The sequence below is a fragment of the Oryctolagus cuniculus genome, chromosome 18, assembly GCF_964237555.1.
Source record: "Oryctolagus cuniculus chromosome 18, mOryCun1.1, whole genome shotgun sequence".
NCBI lineage: Eukaryota > Metazoa > Chordata > Mammalia > Lagomorpha > Leporidae > Oryctolagus > Oryctolagus cuniculus.
In genome coordinates, this window is record NC_091449.1 from 50,466,147 (window position 1) to 50,482,212 (window position 16,066).

The window sequence follows — 16,066 nt, forward strand, 5'->3', positions numbered from 1 at the left end:
AGGAGAGCTGTGAAGCGCACTGACAACTGGCAGGCCCAGCGTGGGCGCTGGCTACGTGGGGTGCGGGCCCAACTGCCTCCTCCCCAGCTCATCTCCCGGGGAGCCCCGCGGGCAAGCGGAGCCCGGCTCCAGGTGCTGGGCAAGGACGCCCCCGCCCCCCGCCATTCCCGGCAGCCCCGGCCGTCCCGCCCCCGTCGCAGCTGTTGCTCCCACCCCCACCCCGCCCGGCCCTTTCTGCACCGTCATCTCCCGCCCCGCCGAGGCCCGACCCGTGAGCGGGGCCGCCCGTAGCGGACCCGACTCGGAGCCCCGCTCCTCCCGGCTGGGGGCGGGAAGGGAAACAGATTGGGCGGAACCAGCCTCACCACCCGCAGCCGCCACGAAGGTGGTCTGTGAGCCCCGCCCCGCCCCGCCGCAGGACTCGGCGGCTCCGGCGCTGGGCGCTGGGCGCTGGGGAGGTAAGGGCAGCTGGGCGGTCGCACATGCGCAAAGGCGCCCGCTGTTTCCCACGACCTCCGGCTGCCTAGCAGAAGAGCCGGAGGGTGCAGCAGGTGGGGATGGGGAGTGGGGGGAGGGCGGGAGCCAGCTTCACGTCTCGCCGCCTGGTGCCTTGGGAAGCATCTGGCCTCTGACCCCTGCCTTAACTTCGGGGTTCACCTTAGAGCTGTGAGCGCTGCTGGCTCTCCGCTCCGCACGCCTTGCACGCACAGGGCTGGTCTCGGGGAAATGAGGTTAACATGAAGCAAGTTAGAGAGGAGGGAGACAGGAGGACTGGGCGACGCAATCTGCGCACCCCTCCGTGTTACCCAGAATAAGTGCCGCTCCGCTCTCCCTCCCGGTGCCCGCCGTTGGCCGACCGTCCGAAAGCCGCGTTTTCGCAGCGCAGGGATGTTAGTTAAGGTCAGGAGTGCGGGTATGCCTTGCTCACTGGGATACCCGGAAGAAGGAACTACCTTGGGACACTCTGGCATTGGAGTGGACAAGGGAATATTTGAGTCTTGGGAGAAGTGGAGGGAGGGGAAGGGCACGCCAGGCTTGGGGAACAGCATCAGCAAAGGCTCAGAGGTGCCCGGGACATAGTGACACCACTCTGCCTGGCCGAATGGTGAAGGGAAATGAGGAAGGACCTGGCCGTCAGGGCTGAGGGAGGTGGCTACAGTAGCCAGAGCAGGTAGCCTGGGTTCTCTGTGGTGGGCAGCTGGCACCAAGCGATCTCACTATTGTGCAGGCTGAAGCGATACATTCTAGTCCTCCACACAGTCTCTCTCTAAGCTGGGACAATAAGCCCTCCCCCAGAGGGTTGTCAGTCACTGTGTTGTGTGGGTGGTGGGATGGAGGGGGCGGGGCATTACAGATGAGCTCCACTGGCAGGAGCTGAGGGAGGCTGAGACACGGGGCAGAATCTGTCACAGATGTGGCAGGCAGGGAGAGGCAGGGGGTAGTTCTGGTGCCTGCTCACTTGGTGGCAAGAGCTGACCCTCACACGTGGGAGTGGGGGCAGGAGGCCGGGAGAGTGTGAGCGCACACCAGGAGAGGCAGGACGAGGGCGAGGACTAAATCCCCTCTCCCAGAGGATGCCCAGCCTCATGGAGCCCGCAGCAGATGAGGGTCACCAAGGGAAGACATGATACCAGGGGCGTTGCTGCATGAGCAGAGCCAAGGCAGAGGGATGGGCTGAGGCAGGGAGCCGGCCGAGGCTGACCTCTTGGCCTCTTAAGTGCCCAGGGCCTTGCTAGCTGAGCCCAGCCACCTGAGGGGATTTGGCAATAAATGCACGAAGCATCCATGCATTAATTTCCACTGAATACCTACTGTTTCGTAGAGACACTGTCACAATGAGGAGTTCCCTTGGAGAAAAAAAAAAAAAAAATGATGGTCTGGCAAGAAGTCACGGGTAGCTTTCCTGGGCTGGGCCTTAGGAACTTAGTATCAAGCAAGAAGAGATGGCTGTGAGTCCTGCCCAGGCCCGAAGGGAGACTGCCGGGTCTCAGATGAAGTCAGATACTGGTGGAGAAGATTCAGGTAGCTCTGCCCAGGTGCCAGGGAGCCAGGAAGGGCCATGCAACCAAGCAGGGATTGCAACAAGGTGGGGGTGGCGGTGAGGGGACAGGGGCAGGGACTGTCCTGGGAAGTTGGACCTCAGGGTCAGGGCAAGGTGACAGCAGCAGGCAGGGCCCTCAGCTCCTTGTTCTGTGGATGCCCAGGGAACCCGAGCAGGTAGTACGGAGGCAGGGAGCCCCGTCCAGGGTTCTGCAGGGTCCCGGTAGGACTAAGGGGCGCCACGGTGAGAGAACCACTCAGGAGACGGATGGGAGGGGCCCTGAGTGTGGTTCGGCTGTGGGGCATCCGGTTTATCTTCCCGTTGAGGCGGGAGCAGCTTTGGGAAAGAAAAAGGCTCAAGCGGATAAGCTGTGACGGCACCTGCAAGCCCGGGGCTCAGGCGGGGAGGGCCCAGAGCTGACGTGAGGGGAAGGAGGAGCCTGGGAAGGAGACTGGACAGCCGCGGTCGGAGACGCAGGAGGACAGGTTCGGGCGGGGTCGTGCAGGTCCTGCGTGGTGCAGCCGTCACAGCCACGGGTACCTAGCGGGGCTCTGGGAGCGCAGCCAGCGCAGAACAGCCCCGGCCCTCACTACGTCTCTCCTTCACACAGCCCGGACGATGGGCAACACGCAGGAGAGGCCGTCGGAGACCATCGACCGCGAGCGGAAGCGCCTGGTGGAGACGCTGCAGGCGGACTCGGGGCTGCTGCTGGACGCGCTGCTGGCGCGGGGCGTGCTCAACGGGCCCGAGTACGAGGCGTTGGACGCCCTGCCAGACGCCGAGCGCAGGGTGCGCCGCCTGCTTCTGCTGGTGCAGAGCAAGGGCGAGGCCGCCTGCCAGGAGCTGCTGCGCTGTGCCCAGCAAACCGCGCGCGCGCCCGACCCGGCCTGGGACTGGCAACACGTGGGGCCCGGTGAGCGCGCATCGGGTGGGGTCCAGATGGCGGGGGCGTGACTCGGGGCGGGGACAGGCTAATTGGAGGGCGGAGTTGTTATTTTCCCAAGAAGCCTGAGCTGAGGTGACTGCAGAGAAGTCAATTGAGACCCTCCCACTTCCGCCCCAGGCTACCGGGACCGCAGCTATGACCCCCCGTGCCCCGGACACTGGACGCCTGAGGCACCTGGTTCCGGCACCCTATGCCCTGGGCTACCTGGAGCTTCAGACCACGACGAGGCAGGGGGTCCTGAAGGATCGGAGGCCGTGCAATCCGGGACCCCAGAGGAGCCAGAGCCAGAAGCTGAAGGAGCTGAACAGGATCTGGAACCAGAGCCAGAGCCAGAGCCGGAACTGGAAGTGGATCCAGAGCCCGAGCCCGAGCCCGAGCCCGAGCCGGAGGCCGATGAGTCTGAAGGTGTGAGATCACGCAAACCCGTGCAGGCTAGGAGGGCGGGCGTGGCCTGGGAGCAGGAGCGGGAGCCCCGGCTTACTGACCACTATCCCCTTCACTTCTAGATTCCTGAAGGCCAGAGCTTTCCCCACCCAGGCCTGTGCTGGATGGGGCCTGGGATCCTGCCGGCCAGATGGAATGCCTGCCCCCAAGGCTGGCCTAACACAGCTGCAAGTGAATAAACTCCAGACAGTCGGCCTGGCCTGGGCTCTCTCCACAACTGCGCTGTTTGCCCAGGCACTGAGGGCAGGTGGCATGCAGCCCTGAGTCCCATGATCCGGACAATCCGTGCCCCACCACCTCCTCATGGCCCATGTCACAGCTCCATTCTTCCCGCAAACTCTTCCCCTCAGGAGCCGGGGAGCCCACCAGGTCCACGCCATGGAAGCCCCGGGCCAGGTGTAGAGAACTTCTGTCCATTTAGAGAGGCTCAGCTCACAGCCTTTGGCAGTGAAATCAGAAGAGGTGGACAGCAAAGAACCTGGAGTTAGAGGCCACACGCAACATTGTAACTGCTGTTTAATGGTTTTAATGGTTTCCCTCTGAAATGGGAGCTGGGAGAGGGTTCTAACGGGTAACTGGTATACAGCGCTCCGTACATATTGCTTAACTAAATGAATGAGGACTTTCCAGTTGTGTGTCTGAATTTTACAGATGGGAAAATTAAAGCCAAGAGTAGGAGTGAGGCTGGGTCAGCGTCGCACAGCTGAGTCCACTGTGAGACTGGAAGCGACAATCACCTCTGCACCTCTCCTGGTCCAGGGCAGGCTCAAGACTTGGGACAACAAACCCTGGGGGCCTGCCCCGCACGCTCCACTGCAGCTGTTCCCAGGGTATGCCAACCTCTGCCACAGGCCAGCTGTGACAATGTGGGCAAAGACAGCAACAGCAGAGGCTGTGGAGGGGGTGGGGGTGGGGCTAGCAGAGTTCCTGGGCTGGACTCACAGTGCCAGGAGCTCAGTGTGTGTGTGTGTGTGTGTGTGTGTGTGTGTGTGTGTGAAACGAGAGTGGAGCTAGAACAATCCGTGCCTGCCAGCAGTGTCGAGTTGCTGCCTCCCAGACGCAGGAAGTAGACACATAAATACGGGATAAATACATGAGCAGTGAGAGGCAAAATGCTGGAAAGCAAACCCCAGCCCAGGTGGTTCTCCACTACCAGGACCCCTGCCCTCTGAGCCTGTGAGAAAGCCAGGCTCAGACAGTCACTGCAGGAGAAGGGATCCCAGCCCCTACCAGGACCCAGTGAGAGGTAGACAGCATGGATGCTGGAGGAGCACCAAGGGGCCAGGTGGGGGAAGGGAGAGACTGGACCAGACGCCTAAAACTATCTCATGCATGGACAAGTTTCTACCCCCAGGTCACCCCACATTCCCATCACGGCTCAGCTTCTTCCCGCCCCCAGGCTCCCCCTCTGCTCGACAGAGAGCTAGAGGCAAGAGGGCAGCTTAGGGGTTGCGGGGGCTGCTGCCGGGCCCTGGGCCCCCGGGAGGCAAACAGTGGACACAAACCCGCTGATGTTGCTGCTGCTTTTCCCCGGATGTCTCCCACCTCCCCCAGTGCCCCTAAGAAACACCGGGCCGTGAAAGCACAGAGCAGAGTGCTTCATGTTCTGGGAGCTGATCTGCAGTCCTCTGTCCAGGGCCGCTACCTGTGGCTGGCCCCCAGCCAGCATCAATCGGGCAGCAGGCGGCCCAGCTCTGCCTCGTCCAGCCGGTTGGTGGCCATGATGTGCTCCAGCTGCTGCCGGTAGCGTGCCAAGTCCTGCATGAAGTGGGGCACCCGGGTGTTATCCAGCACTCCATGGGGCCGCAGCTGGTCCACATCCTCATAGGATACCTGGAGGGAGGAAGTGGGCCCCAGGTGCATCTGGCCCTAGCTCAGCATGGGCAGCCCACTGCCCCATCCCCTGCCAGTGCCACAAACTGTAGGCTCAGTCCAGGGTCTGCTCTTCTCCCAACACCTTCTTTTATCATCTATGCCACAGGACCTCACCCCTTCCCCAGCCCAGCTTCTCTTCTCCTGAACACCACCCCCTGCCATACCCAACACCAAACCCTTGGGTGCCAATGTATGCCAGCCCACCCTCTTCACCATCACCCAGGTCAGATTCCAGAGAGGGGGCCTCGACTCCCACCCTCCCACTCAGGTTATACACTGAGTTAAAAACATCTGCTCTCTGAAAAGCTGCCCCCTTCCTCTCTCATTGCATGGCCACTGCCAGGGGTAGGCCAGACCACCACAGGCCAGGCCTCCTCCTGCTGCCCCCACGCCCACTTCCCTAGGCCTCTCCAATCCACAGTCCCTGATATCCAGGGGGAGCCTTTTGTGGGGGTTGTTAGTAGCTTTCTGGTCCCCCCCCCAAAAAAAAAGAAAAAACCTTTTAGTTAAGAAACACAAACTTCATGCACTCAGGGAGAGCCTTTTAAAGCTAACATCTGTGCTACCCGCTTTGCTTAAAGCTCTTCCAACTCCCCGTGGCTTCCAATGGGATCCACTTGCCTCATTCTGGAACGTCTGCCCTTCTGGCACAAGTGTCCAAGGCATTTCTCCAGCCTCCCTCCCCAGGCCTGCCTGGCCTGCTCACCTCCTTTGAAAAGCAGGAACTGCACACACACCTGCAGGCTTGGCTCTAGTACCTGCTTTGACTGCCAGGTTGTCATTCCATCTCCTCCGCCCAGCTCCTCCGTCCCCCCTCCAGAAGCCCTGGCACCCAGCCCGCAGCTGGGCAGGAACCGGGCTGAGGGAACCCTGTGGTGGAGGGGAGCGCCAGCGCGGCCCCTCACCTTGCCCAGAGAGGTCAGCAGCGGGAAATCGATGGTCCGCCGGTGCCGCAGAATGCGCACGATGCCGTCCAGGTACACCTGGTCCTTGCTGAAGCAGCCTGTGAGTGCGGGAGGGTGCTGAGTCCTGGCCGCCGACTCCCGCCTCGCGCCCCGCGTGTCCGCTCAGCCTCTTCCCCGCCTACCTGGCTTCGAGGTGTCCGTCTGGCCCCGCTTGGCTCGCACGCAGTACTCCCAGCGCACGTCCGCGTCCTGCACGTAGCGCGCCAGGTCCTGGAAGAGCTGGCGGAAGGACATGTGCTCGGCGCGGTGGATGGTGTAGTAGAGCAGCGCCGCGCGCCACAGGAACGGCTGCTTGCGGAACAGCACGCTGTGCAGGCTGGCCAGGCCCTCCTCGGTGGGGTTGGCCGGCCGCAGCCCGTACCGCAGCCGGCCCTCAGCGCTGTGCCACGGCTGCTGCGCGTTGTTCACGCCCCGCAGGTAGTGGGTGCCTGCAGGGAGGGCCGGGGGAGGCAGCGCTGGGCGGGGAGGCCAGGGCACTCAGCTGGCCCGGCCTCTGGCGGTGATGCCTGTGTCCACACGTGCCCCAGCTCAGGCCCTAGCACAAGGGCTTCTGCGGCCCCAGAAGAGCCCTACTCGCCCAGACCTGGCCAGTGTGAAGACCCTCCTCGGGTGAACTCGCACGGGGACCCAGGGAGTGCCGGCCACACACACGCCCCGTCGTCCGCTGGATATAAGGCACACACACACACCACGCCCGGACACACACATCTCGCCCCGTGTACACAGCATTTTGACAGTCACACTGAAAGCCCCAGCTTAAACCTCTTGCCCACAGCAACACAATTCTTGCCAAGGAGGGACAGATAGAAACAGAGATTAGTGAGCGTCTTGCTCCTCTCTGCCCAGCCTGGCCGACGCCCTCCTAAACTGGGCTCAGTGTGTCCTCCGGCCAATTCTATTCCCAGGATCTGGCCTTCCAACCACCCTGGCGTTCCCAGAGCGCTGCCTGGACTGGAAGGACCCTCGGCGTTCTCCCTATGGCCTTTCAGGACCTCAGCAGCCTTGCTTCCACGGTTTAGGGAAACCAGAGAGGGAGGCGAGAGAGAAAAAGATCCCCAAAAGGAGCCAAGAGTTGAAGGTGAGCACACACGGTGTGCAGGCACAATTCTGGACTACCTCTGCGAGAGAGGGGAGGCAGTTTCTCGGAGGGAGTGGAGAGAAACAAAGGGGGGGTTACTGGGCCCCTCACCGCCCAGCCCCCCTCATCCCCACCCAACTCCCGCCTACCCACGTGCTGACCTATTTCATGCCGCAGCATGCCCTCCAACCAATACTGGCGGGCTCCAGTCAGGTTGATGGCCAGTGTGGGTCGACTGTTCTCCACCATCATCACGGCCTGGGACAGCAGGTCCTCACTCAGCTGCACCACGACCTGCAGGCAGCAGAGCTTAGAGCCATGGCCGCCAGCCCTGGAGCTGTGCGGGTGGGCCCACAGATGCCACAGCGCAGCCAGGCCGTCCCCACCCCCATCCCACCACCGGCTGCCAGCTGCCACCCAACTAGGGCAAGGGCAGTGGGGTTGTCTGGGGTCATCTTCTGGGGAGGTATGAAGCAGGGTCTGGGACCAGCCACCAGGCAGCCTGGTGTGGGGCACGCAGAGGCGGGGCTGTGCAGGCAGGGCAGGCTCACCTCCCCAACGCAGCCCTCCTTCTGCATGTATTTGCGCACAATGGACCAAATCTGGCACTTGGTCAGCAGCTGGCCCCCAGTGGCAGCCTCAAAGTGTTCATAGGTGCCAAACTTCTCCAGGACAGCCTCGATGATGCCAACTGCCTGTACACAGGTGACAGTGGCTGGTCAGGTGGGGGCCCTTGAGTACTCAGGGCTGGGGGGAGATGGCCAGGCTAAACTGACCTGATGGATGAACTGTCCAGAGGCCTCACAATATTTCTCCAGCACAGCCGTGGGCATGGGCTCCTGATACTCAAACTGTGGGTTATAGGTGTAATGGGACTGGAAGAACTTGTCCCGCTCGCGGTCCATGTTGGTTGGTCGCAGGGCCACCAGCATGCAGGGGCTCTTGCTGGCCCCATTGCCCGCGTTCCTCTGAGTCTTAGCGATGTGAGGCAAGGAAGCCGCAGGCCGTAGGGCGCCCCAACTGGAGTCCCGGCTCCGCCTAGCTGGGGCCTGTCCCTGGGTGCCACGTCCCTGCCGGCCAGTACTATTTATGGAGTGGGTGCTCTCACTTCGACACATGTGGCTGCGGTGGCCCAAGGGCAGCTTTGAGAAGGGCTGCCGCTTAGACTGGGGCTGTAGTGCTGAGGGGACTGCCAGAGCCAGGGGCAAGGCCAGGGACTGAGGCCAGGGGTACAGGGACGGCCCATCTCTGTCTGAGGGCTTCAGCCTAGGCCGCAGTGACGAGGGACTGGCTGGGGGGCTGGGGGGTGCCTGCTCATACACCTGAGCCCCTGAGTCCAGCACCATTCTGTCCTGGAGGTCACATCCAGCCGGGCTGCTCCAGCTCCCCACTGTGTCAGCCTCTAGAGAACAAAAGCGGACGCAAAGACCAGCATGAGTGGGTGTGGCCAGCAGCCCAGCAGGCCCTGTGTGTCACACTGCCGCTGCTCCAGCCTTGCTCAGCCCAGAGTCTGGGCAGCCAGGGGTCTGGGTAGCTGACGCCCTCACCTGCACCCCAGCGTCCATTTCCTCCAGCAAGCCTCCCCCCAACTAGGCTAGGCTCAGCACCCCCCCCCCAACTAGGCTGGGCTCTGGGAAAGCAAGAGGAGGAATCTCACACCCACCAAATGATGGGTCCTGGAATCCCCTCAGCCTGAGCTCCGGGGAGCAAGGACAGAGCCCCTTCCCAGGATTCTAATCTCTGTGTTCAGCATTCACCCAGCCTATAAACTGCTACAGCGTAGCCTCGGCTGCCTGGGTGGACCAAGCTGATGGGGCCTCTGGGGCTGCCTTCTGCCTACAGCATCCTCTCAGTCCCACCCCACCCACTGGCTCCACCCACGTCCTCCTGCCCATTTGCCCTTAGTCAGTTTGAGTGCCTGAGTATGCCTGGCCTGTGCTGGCCCTACCTGGAACGCCCTGTCTCCACTGGGCCATCTGTTCAAATACAACTTAGAATCTGTTTGTTGGGGAAGCAGAGAGAAATTTCAGCAAATCCAAGCTAACCCCTGACCCAGGCCCTGTCTGCAGTATCTTCCCAGAGGTCACCCGAGGCTCAGGGCTCAGGCCAATCCAGTCTCTCCCCAGAGAGGCTCCAGCCTGTGGGCTCCCTTGCCTGCTCCGGGACCCAAGTCAGCATTTCTCCTCTCTCCTACATCATCTGTCTTCCTCTCTACTGGATCCTTTCCATGAGGATAAACACAGGCTGTTGTTTCTCCACCTTAAAAAATAAAACAGAACCACCACTTGAACCTCCACTCGCCTAGCTACAACCCTCCAGATTCTCCCTCCACTGCTCCTCACTGCAGAACAGCACCTTGAATCACCTACACCCAGTCTCCAATTCCTTCTTTCCTGTTCTCTTTTTAAAAGATGTATTTATTTGAAAGGCAGAGGTGCAGAGAGAGAAAAAGAGAGAACCATCTTCTATCTGCTGGGTCACTCCCCAAATGGCCACAATGACTGGAGCTGGGCCAGGCTGAAGCCAGGAGGCTGGAACTCCATCTGGGTCTCTCACATGAGTGGCAGGGGTCCAAGTACTTGGGCCATCCACTGCTGCTTTCCCAGGCACATCAGTAGGGAGCTGAATTGAAAGTGGAATAGCTGGGTCTTGAACTGCACTCATATGGGATGCTAGCATTGCAGGCAGCAGCTTAACCTGCAACACCATACCCCAGCCCCCTGTTCTCTCTTAAATTCACTCCAAACAAGCATAAGTCTCTTGTTCTCCATCAAAATAGATCTGATCGGGCCGGCGCTGTGGCTCAGTGGGTTAACACCCTGGCCTGAAGCACTGGCATCCCATTTGGGCACCCGTTCTAGTCCCAGCTGCTCCACTTCCAGTCCAGCTCTCTGCTATGGCCTGGGAAAGCAGTAGAAGATGGCCCAAGTCCTTGAGCCCCTGCACCCATGTGGGAGACCCGGAAGAAGCTCCTGGCTCCTGGCTTCGGATCAGTGCAGCTCTGGCCATTGTGGCCAATTGGGGAGTGAACCAGCAGATGGAAGACACCTCTCTCTCTGCCTCTCCTCTCTCTGTGTAATTCTGACTTTCAAATAAATAAATAAATCTTAAAAAAAAATAGATCTGATCAAGGCTAGCAATGTGGTGCAGTGGGTTAAGCTGCCACTTGCAACACTGACACCCCATCCTGGAGCACGGGTTCAAGTCCCGGCTGCTCTGCTTCCAAATCCAGCTCCCCGTAATGTTCCCGGGGAGGCAGCAGAAGCTGACCAGGCACATGGGCTGCTGCCAGCCACGTAGGAAACCAGGATGGACTTCTTGGCTCCTGGCTTCAGCCTGCACCAGCCCCAGCCATTTGGGGAGTAAACCAATGGATGGTTCCCCCCTACACCTATCCTCCCTCCTTCACTTCCTCCCCTCCCCATCATTCTACCTTTCAAATAAATGTTTTAAAGATTTATTTATTTTTATTTGAAAGGTAGAGTTACAGGCAGAGAGAGAGAGAGAGGTTCTCCATCCACTAGTTCAATCCCCAAATGGCTGCAACGGCTGTAGCTTGGCCGATCTGAAGCCTGGGGCCAGGAGCTTCTTCTGGGTCTCCCACATGGGTGCAGGGGCCCAAGGACTTGGGCCATCTTCTACTGCTTTTCCAGGCCATAGCAGAGAGCTGGATAGGAAGAGGAACAGCCAGGACTAGAACCAGCACCCATACGGGATGCCGGCACTGCAGACAGAAGCTTTTACCCGCCGCGCCATAGCACTGGCCCCCAGTAAATCATTTTTTAAAACACCTATCTGAACAAGGTCACTGCTGGTGCTCACATTGACCAGCAGCACCTGACACAGCTATCACTTTATCCTTCTGACTTTCCCAACACACTCCCACTTAGTTCTCCTACTTCCCCGGCATTCCTTCCTGGTCTTCCCTGCTGGCCATCCCATCCCCCCAATCTCTTAACTCGGTAAAGCCTCGGGGCTTGTCCTGGGGGACTTCTCTCCATCTGTGCTCACGCCTCAGTGGGTCATACACTCTCCGGTTCACAACGCACCAGCTCCCACTCCTGCCATAAACTTCAGACCAGCGTCGCCAGTTCCAATGCAGCAGCTTTACTCGACTGCTCAAACACGCGCCCTGTGTGAAACCCACCCCGCCTTCCTCCACAACAGCACGGGTCACGCACTTCCCTCAAATCTCTACACAAGTACCGCGTTACTGGAAAAGCGTCTGCAACACAGCTCCTACGAAACGCAAAGCCTCCCCCGCGCCCCGCCACGGTTCTCACCCTCTGAAGTTGAATGCAAGAGCCCTTCTCCTGCTCAGAACTAGAACTGTTCCTTCTCTGGGCTTTGCATCCCCAACCGGAACCGACCTCCCCCCAGCCACTGCCCTCCACTCCGCCGGTGGCCAGCTGCTGCAAGATTCCTGGCCCCAGGTTTCACTCACTCCCCTCAACTAACTACACTGTTCTGCACTCCCTCCTCACTGGTCTTGGGCCACTCCCTGGGCCAGTCTCCGCCATCTCCCCGTCTTTCTTCCAACCTACCTCCTTGCGATCGCCAGAATGCGACTGTTTCTTTCACATCTCAGGTGCTTCCGCCAAGAATGCCCTCGCAATGTCTGCCTGAAGCCAACACTCAACCATTCTTCAGGGCTTGGTTTAGGCCTCCCCTCCTCCGGGAAGGCTGCCCGGCGCCCAGAGGGTCCTAGTGCCTTGGCGGCTTCTTTAGCACCCTAGGGTGTCACTGTCAGAGCCTAGGTCTGTGCGCCCCCCACCGTCCCCCGAACTTCCCGAGGGCAGCGACGCGTCGGGTTCACCTCCAGTTCCAAGCAGCCAGCACGAGATGCAGAATGAATGGAGGCTGGATGGAAGGGGAGGAGCCCGCGACTGCTGAAGGCGGGGTCCGGTGACAAGAGAGAGGGTGTGGCCTGCGCCAATAAGAAATCCCGGGAGAAGATAACGTGGCAGAAGAGCCAATGAAGACCGAAAGATCGAGGGGGGCCGGGACCTGTAGCCAATAAACGGCGGAGGAGAGAACGAAGGGCGTGCCCAATGGAGGGTGGGGCCAGAAGACAATGGCGAGGGGCTTCTCCGGTAGAGGAGGAGGGGTAGCGCGCCGCGCATTGTCTTGGCCTTTCCTGGGGGTTCTGTCCGCGTGCCGCGCCCCCACCTGTTCGCTTCGCCTCGGGCCGCCCGCCGTTCCGCTTCTCAACGCCGGCCGCTCGCCGCCCAGCCCGCGGGAGCCGACGCAGGCGACGCACACACTCGGGCGCGCGCGCGCTCTTACGAAGGCGAGTGGGTTCGCGTCAGACTGCGCGCCAGCGCGCGCCCGAGACCACCGCGGGTGGAGCCTGGCGGGGCTCGGGGGCGGAGTCCAGGGCCGCCGAGCCCCTGGCCCACCGTCTCCGCGCGGCGGCGCGGGGGTGGGACCCACACGGAGGAGCGGAGTCTGAGCCCACGCGGCGCTCCGGCGTGCGAGGACTGGAGCCAGGACACCTCAGACGTGGACACCCTAACCCCAGCGGGCACCTGTATTTGCTCCCCACTTCCCCAACACAGATTGCAGGCATACGGGGGAGGGGGCATGGATTTCTTTATTCTGCAGGCTGACCAGCGGCGTCAGGCGCAGGGCCCCGAGGGGAGGCAGGAAGATGCGGAGGGCGTGGGCGCTGGCACGAGGCTGAAGAGGGCCCGGCGGCCCGTGGGGGGCGAGGGCGGCGGGCCCGCCTGCAGGGAGCTGAGCGCGGCCTGGCGCTGCTCCCGGGAGACGTCCCCGCGCAGATCCAAGAGGGCAGAGACGTGGTCCTCGCTGCGGGGGCGCCGGGAAGGTGCGTCAGCCCCACCCGGTCCCCCCACCCCACCCTGAGCGCCTCCTCCCTCCCCGCCCGCCGCCCCCGCACCTCACGTCGGGAAATTGCTGCCGCAGGCCAGCCACCTCGAGGCCGAGTAGTGCGGGGTCGCGGAGGCTCAGCAGCTCCCTCAGCGCGAGCAGCACCGGCGCGCAGTGCGCGCTCTCCTCCAGGCCCTGCGCACGTCGGCATAGGGTTCGGCCCTGGCCCTCGGCCCCCGGCCCCTCCGCCCGCCCCACAAGCTCTTACCAGACCCAGGAACAGCTCGCGGAGCTGGGCGGCGTCGTGCTGCAGGCGCTCGGCCGCCTGGGCCCGCTGTTCGGCGCCGCGGCACACGAGGCGGCCCTGCATTAGCGCGCGCAGGTACTGCAGCACCACGGCGCGCTCCACCTCGGCCAGCAGCTGCTGCGGGCAAGGCGATCGCGTGGGTGCAGGTCACCTTTCTCCTGCGCGATGCCCCTGTCCCACTTTTCTCCCCCGACGCACCTGCACCGCTGGGTTCCGCACGCGCCAGAAGTCCCGGCAGAAGTGCGCCGTGCGCTCACACACGCCGTCCAGCAGCTCCGAGCTCGACAGCCACTGGCGCGAGGGCAGAGCCGCGAACAGGGGCTGCGGGGGGCGGGGGGCGGAGGTGGGGCTGGAAAAATGACCCAGACCCAGGCACTCCCCGCAGAGAACCACGCACCTACGCTGTTTCTTCACTGCCAACCTCATCCCGAGACCCCAAGGGAGCCTCACCTGGAGCTCCACCAACAGCGCCTCCAACACCAGGCGACAGATCCTCCTCTGCAGCTCGTCCAGCGCGGCTTCTACCGGAGCCAAGGCTCCCGGAGCCGCCCCGTCGGGCTGTAGCACCGACACCGAGGAGCTGGACAGACCAAAAATTCGCTTCAGGACCAAGGCCAAGGCCCGCACGGCCCTCCGCAGTCCGGCCTCTCGGGCGCCACCTCGTGGCAGGAGTGTGTGGCTGCTCCCACTCCTGAGAAAGTCTTGAGATGCGGATTAAAGCTGGGGGCGGGGGCGGAGGGCTCTCTGTGACCTAGAAGAAGGGACACAGCCCAGCGGAACCTGCCTCTGTGTGGCCTTGAACAAGTTACTCTTTAGATTTCTGTTTCCTTGTCCGTCGGGGGAGGGAGTTCATCTCAGCCAGGAGGGAATAAAAAACCATTATCGCCTGTGCTCCATGCCCTCATCCAAGAGGAAGAGAATTTTTTGTTTTGCGCACAGCTGTGACCCTAGACACTACTTGGCACCGAGTGGGGGCTTTGATAAATATTTGCTGAGCGGATAAATGAATAATTGGCACCCATCCCAGGGTCTGGGGTACAGACGTCACATCCACTATCTCGTGTGATTCTCAGAACATTCCTTTGTTGCCCACAGAATACTCGCGAGAAAAGTGAGACTCAGAGAGGTTAGGTAACCCACCCAAGGTCACACAGCTCATAATTAGCAGAACTAGGACTGGCACCCCAGAGTTCTGTGAATGTAAAGTTCTGGGTGGCCAGGAGCGGGCTGGGTCCACAGTAGTAGGAACTCAGTAGGGGGTGGGAGGGGCCTTTTGGTACCTGAGTGCTGATTGGTGGTTGAGAGCAGCCAGGAGGTAGGACACGTACTGAGGGGCGGTGGCTTCCCCCCTGAGGTGGTCTCTGGAGAACCGGATGAGAGCGTCGCTGAAGCTGCAAAGGACAGAGTGGCTTCGGTGCTGGCTGCTGCTACTGTGCCCCACAACCCCAGGCCTGGGACTCCTGCCCCTCCTCCACAACGCCCAAGTCCTTTTTTTGCCAACACTCTGAGCCCCTGTGGCCCCCCCCTGGGGCAAAGGGCAGGACTGGGCAGCCTCCTTAGGAACACGCCCAGTTCTGACAGCGCCATTCTGTGCACCCGCCGCTGCAGAGACTTGCTGACCAGGCTGCTCACGCGAATGTTCTCATCCAGGATCTACGGGCAGGGAAGGCCGCCATCAGCAACGCTCCTCGCCCTGCCCCCTTGCCCCTGGCCCTGGCTGCCTCCTACCCACCTGCAGCACGATGGCTGGCATTGGTGAGTGGTAAAAGCCAGCCAGGTCTGTGTTGGGCTCCTGCTCCCGGTGCCACTCAGCTACCTCCCCATCCAGCGCCTTCTGCAGCCACTGGATTACATTTGCCTGGGGGAAGGGGTGAGGGACAACAGGGGGTGGCAGGGCACAGACACTCAGCTCTACAGAGAGAGGCCCAAGGCTGCTGGGCACTTCCTCTGGATCCACAACTACTTACCTGAACTTGGGCCACAAACGTCGCCTCCAACTGCTCGATGTCCTCCAAGGTCAGCAGGGGCTCCAGCCGGGACACGTCAGCCTCAGGTCCCAGCTCCAGGCCCCCCATCATCTCCTGTCTGGAGACCGGTGGCTCGGCATCATGCTGAGCCCCCAGCCTCGGATCTCCCCACTTCCCACAGCCACAGGGGCACTGACCCCAGGTACACGTGCAGTGCCCAGTGCAGCAAGGCGAAGGCGTCGGCAGCTCCCAGCACAGGCCCTGCAAGGAGTTGCTGCAGGCAGTGGCGCAGGCCGCCGTGCAGGGTGTGGGCCCACAGCTGGACCACGTTGTAGTGTGGCGGGCAGCAGGGTGCGACCAGCGCCTCCGCTGTGGCCAGCTCTGCAGGCAGGGCTACCCGCAGAGCCTCCAGCCACCCTGCTAGGGCCCCTGGCCCAGGTAGCAGAGGCGGTGCAAAATGGGTCTGCTGCAGGCCCTCCTGTAGTGCCCGCAGAAAGCGCTGCCTCCAGTCCCGAGGGGCCTGCCCCGTGCCGGGTACACGCCCAGCCTCCACCTCTGCTACACGCACGGCTGCCACCAGCAGGGCTGGGTTCTCCCGCGCCAGCTGCCCTGCA

At 61.8% G+C, this 16,066-nt stretch overlaps 3 protein-coding genes and 1 long non-coding RNA gene across 7 annotated transcripts in view; 2 read left to right on the forward strand and 2 right to left on the reverse strand.

Annotated features, from left to right (window-relative positions):
* Positions 1 to 174: 174 nt before the first annotated feature.
* NOL3 (nucleolar protein 3) lies at positions 175 to 4,060 on the forward strand. Of its 3 annotated transcripts, none has more exons than XM_008257436.4 (4): positions 175 to 458; positions 2,652 to 2,954; positions 3,105 to 3,392; positions 3,494 to 4,060. In XM_008257436.4, exons 2-4 carry the CDS (start codon positions 2,660 to 2,662, stop codon positions 3,499 to 3,501), a joined length of 591 nt encoding a protein of 196 aa, XP_008255658.2. In that variant the 5' UTR covers positions 175 to 458; positions 2,652 to 2,659; the 3' UTR covers positions 3,502 to 4,060. The 3 variants fall into 3 exon arrangements, with proteins under 3 accessions (XP_008255658.2, XP_002711697.2, XP_069918705.1); XM_002711651.5 differs by having other exon boundaries at positions 209 to 551; XM_070062604.1 differs by lacking the exon at positions 175 to 458 and adding an exon at positions 2,407 to 2,526.
* On the reverse strand, positions 3,930 to 12,652 carry MATCAP1 (microtubule associated tyrosine carboxypeptidase 1). 2 transcript variants are annotated; one of them, XM_051847186.2, is made up of 7 exons: positions 12,519 to 12,652; positions 8,126 to 8,751; positions 7,901 to 8,044; positions 7,511 to 7,643; positions 6,394 to 6,699; positions 6,212 to 6,309; positions 3,930 to 5,264 (listed from the first exon to the last, which is right to left on the reverse strand). In XM_051847186.2, the coding sequence occupies exons 2-7, from the start codon at positions 8,693 to 8,695 to the stop codon at positions 5,100 to 5,102; spliced, it is 1,416 nt and encodes a 471-aa protein (XP_051703146.2). In that variant the 5' UTR covers positions 8,696 to 8,751; positions 12,519 to 12,652; the 3' UTR covers positions 3,930 to 5,099. The 2 variants fall into 2 exon arrangements, with proteins under 2 accessions (XP_051703146.2, XP_051703145.2); XM_051847185.2 differs by lacking the exon at positions 12,519 to 12,652 and adding an exon at positions 11,894 to 12,509.
* A 272-nt stretch (positions 12,653 to 12,924) lies between these two features.
* Positions 12,925 to 16,066, reverse strand: part of EXOC3L1 (exocyst complex component 3 like 1) — a gene marked incomplete in the record, with an annotated part of 5,494 nt that continues 2,352 nt past the window's right edge. The window contains 10 exon segments of the mRNA XM_070062596.1: positions 12,925 to 13,157; positions 13,249 to 13,373; positions 13,447 to 13,602; positions 13,684 to 13,806; positions 13,936 to 14,065; positions 14,766 to 14,876; positions 15,038 to 15,138; positions 15,218 to 15,343; positions 15,453 to 15,570; positions 15,650 to 16,066. Coding sequence (XP_069918697.1) covers positions 12,968 to 13,157; positions 13,249 to 13,373; positions 13,447 to 13,602; positions 13,684 to 13,806; positions 13,936 to 14,065; positions 14,766 to 14,876; positions 15,038 to 15,138; positions 15,218 to 15,343; positions 15,453 to 15,570; positions 15,650 to 16,066 — 1,597 coding nt within the window.
* LOC127491360 (uncharacterized) lies at positions 13,039 to 14,376 on the forward strand. The gene is made up of 2 exons (XR_007920018.2): positions 13,039 to 13,176; positions 13,871 to 14,376. It is a non-coding gene; the product is annotated as an uncharacterized lncRNA (long non-coding RNA).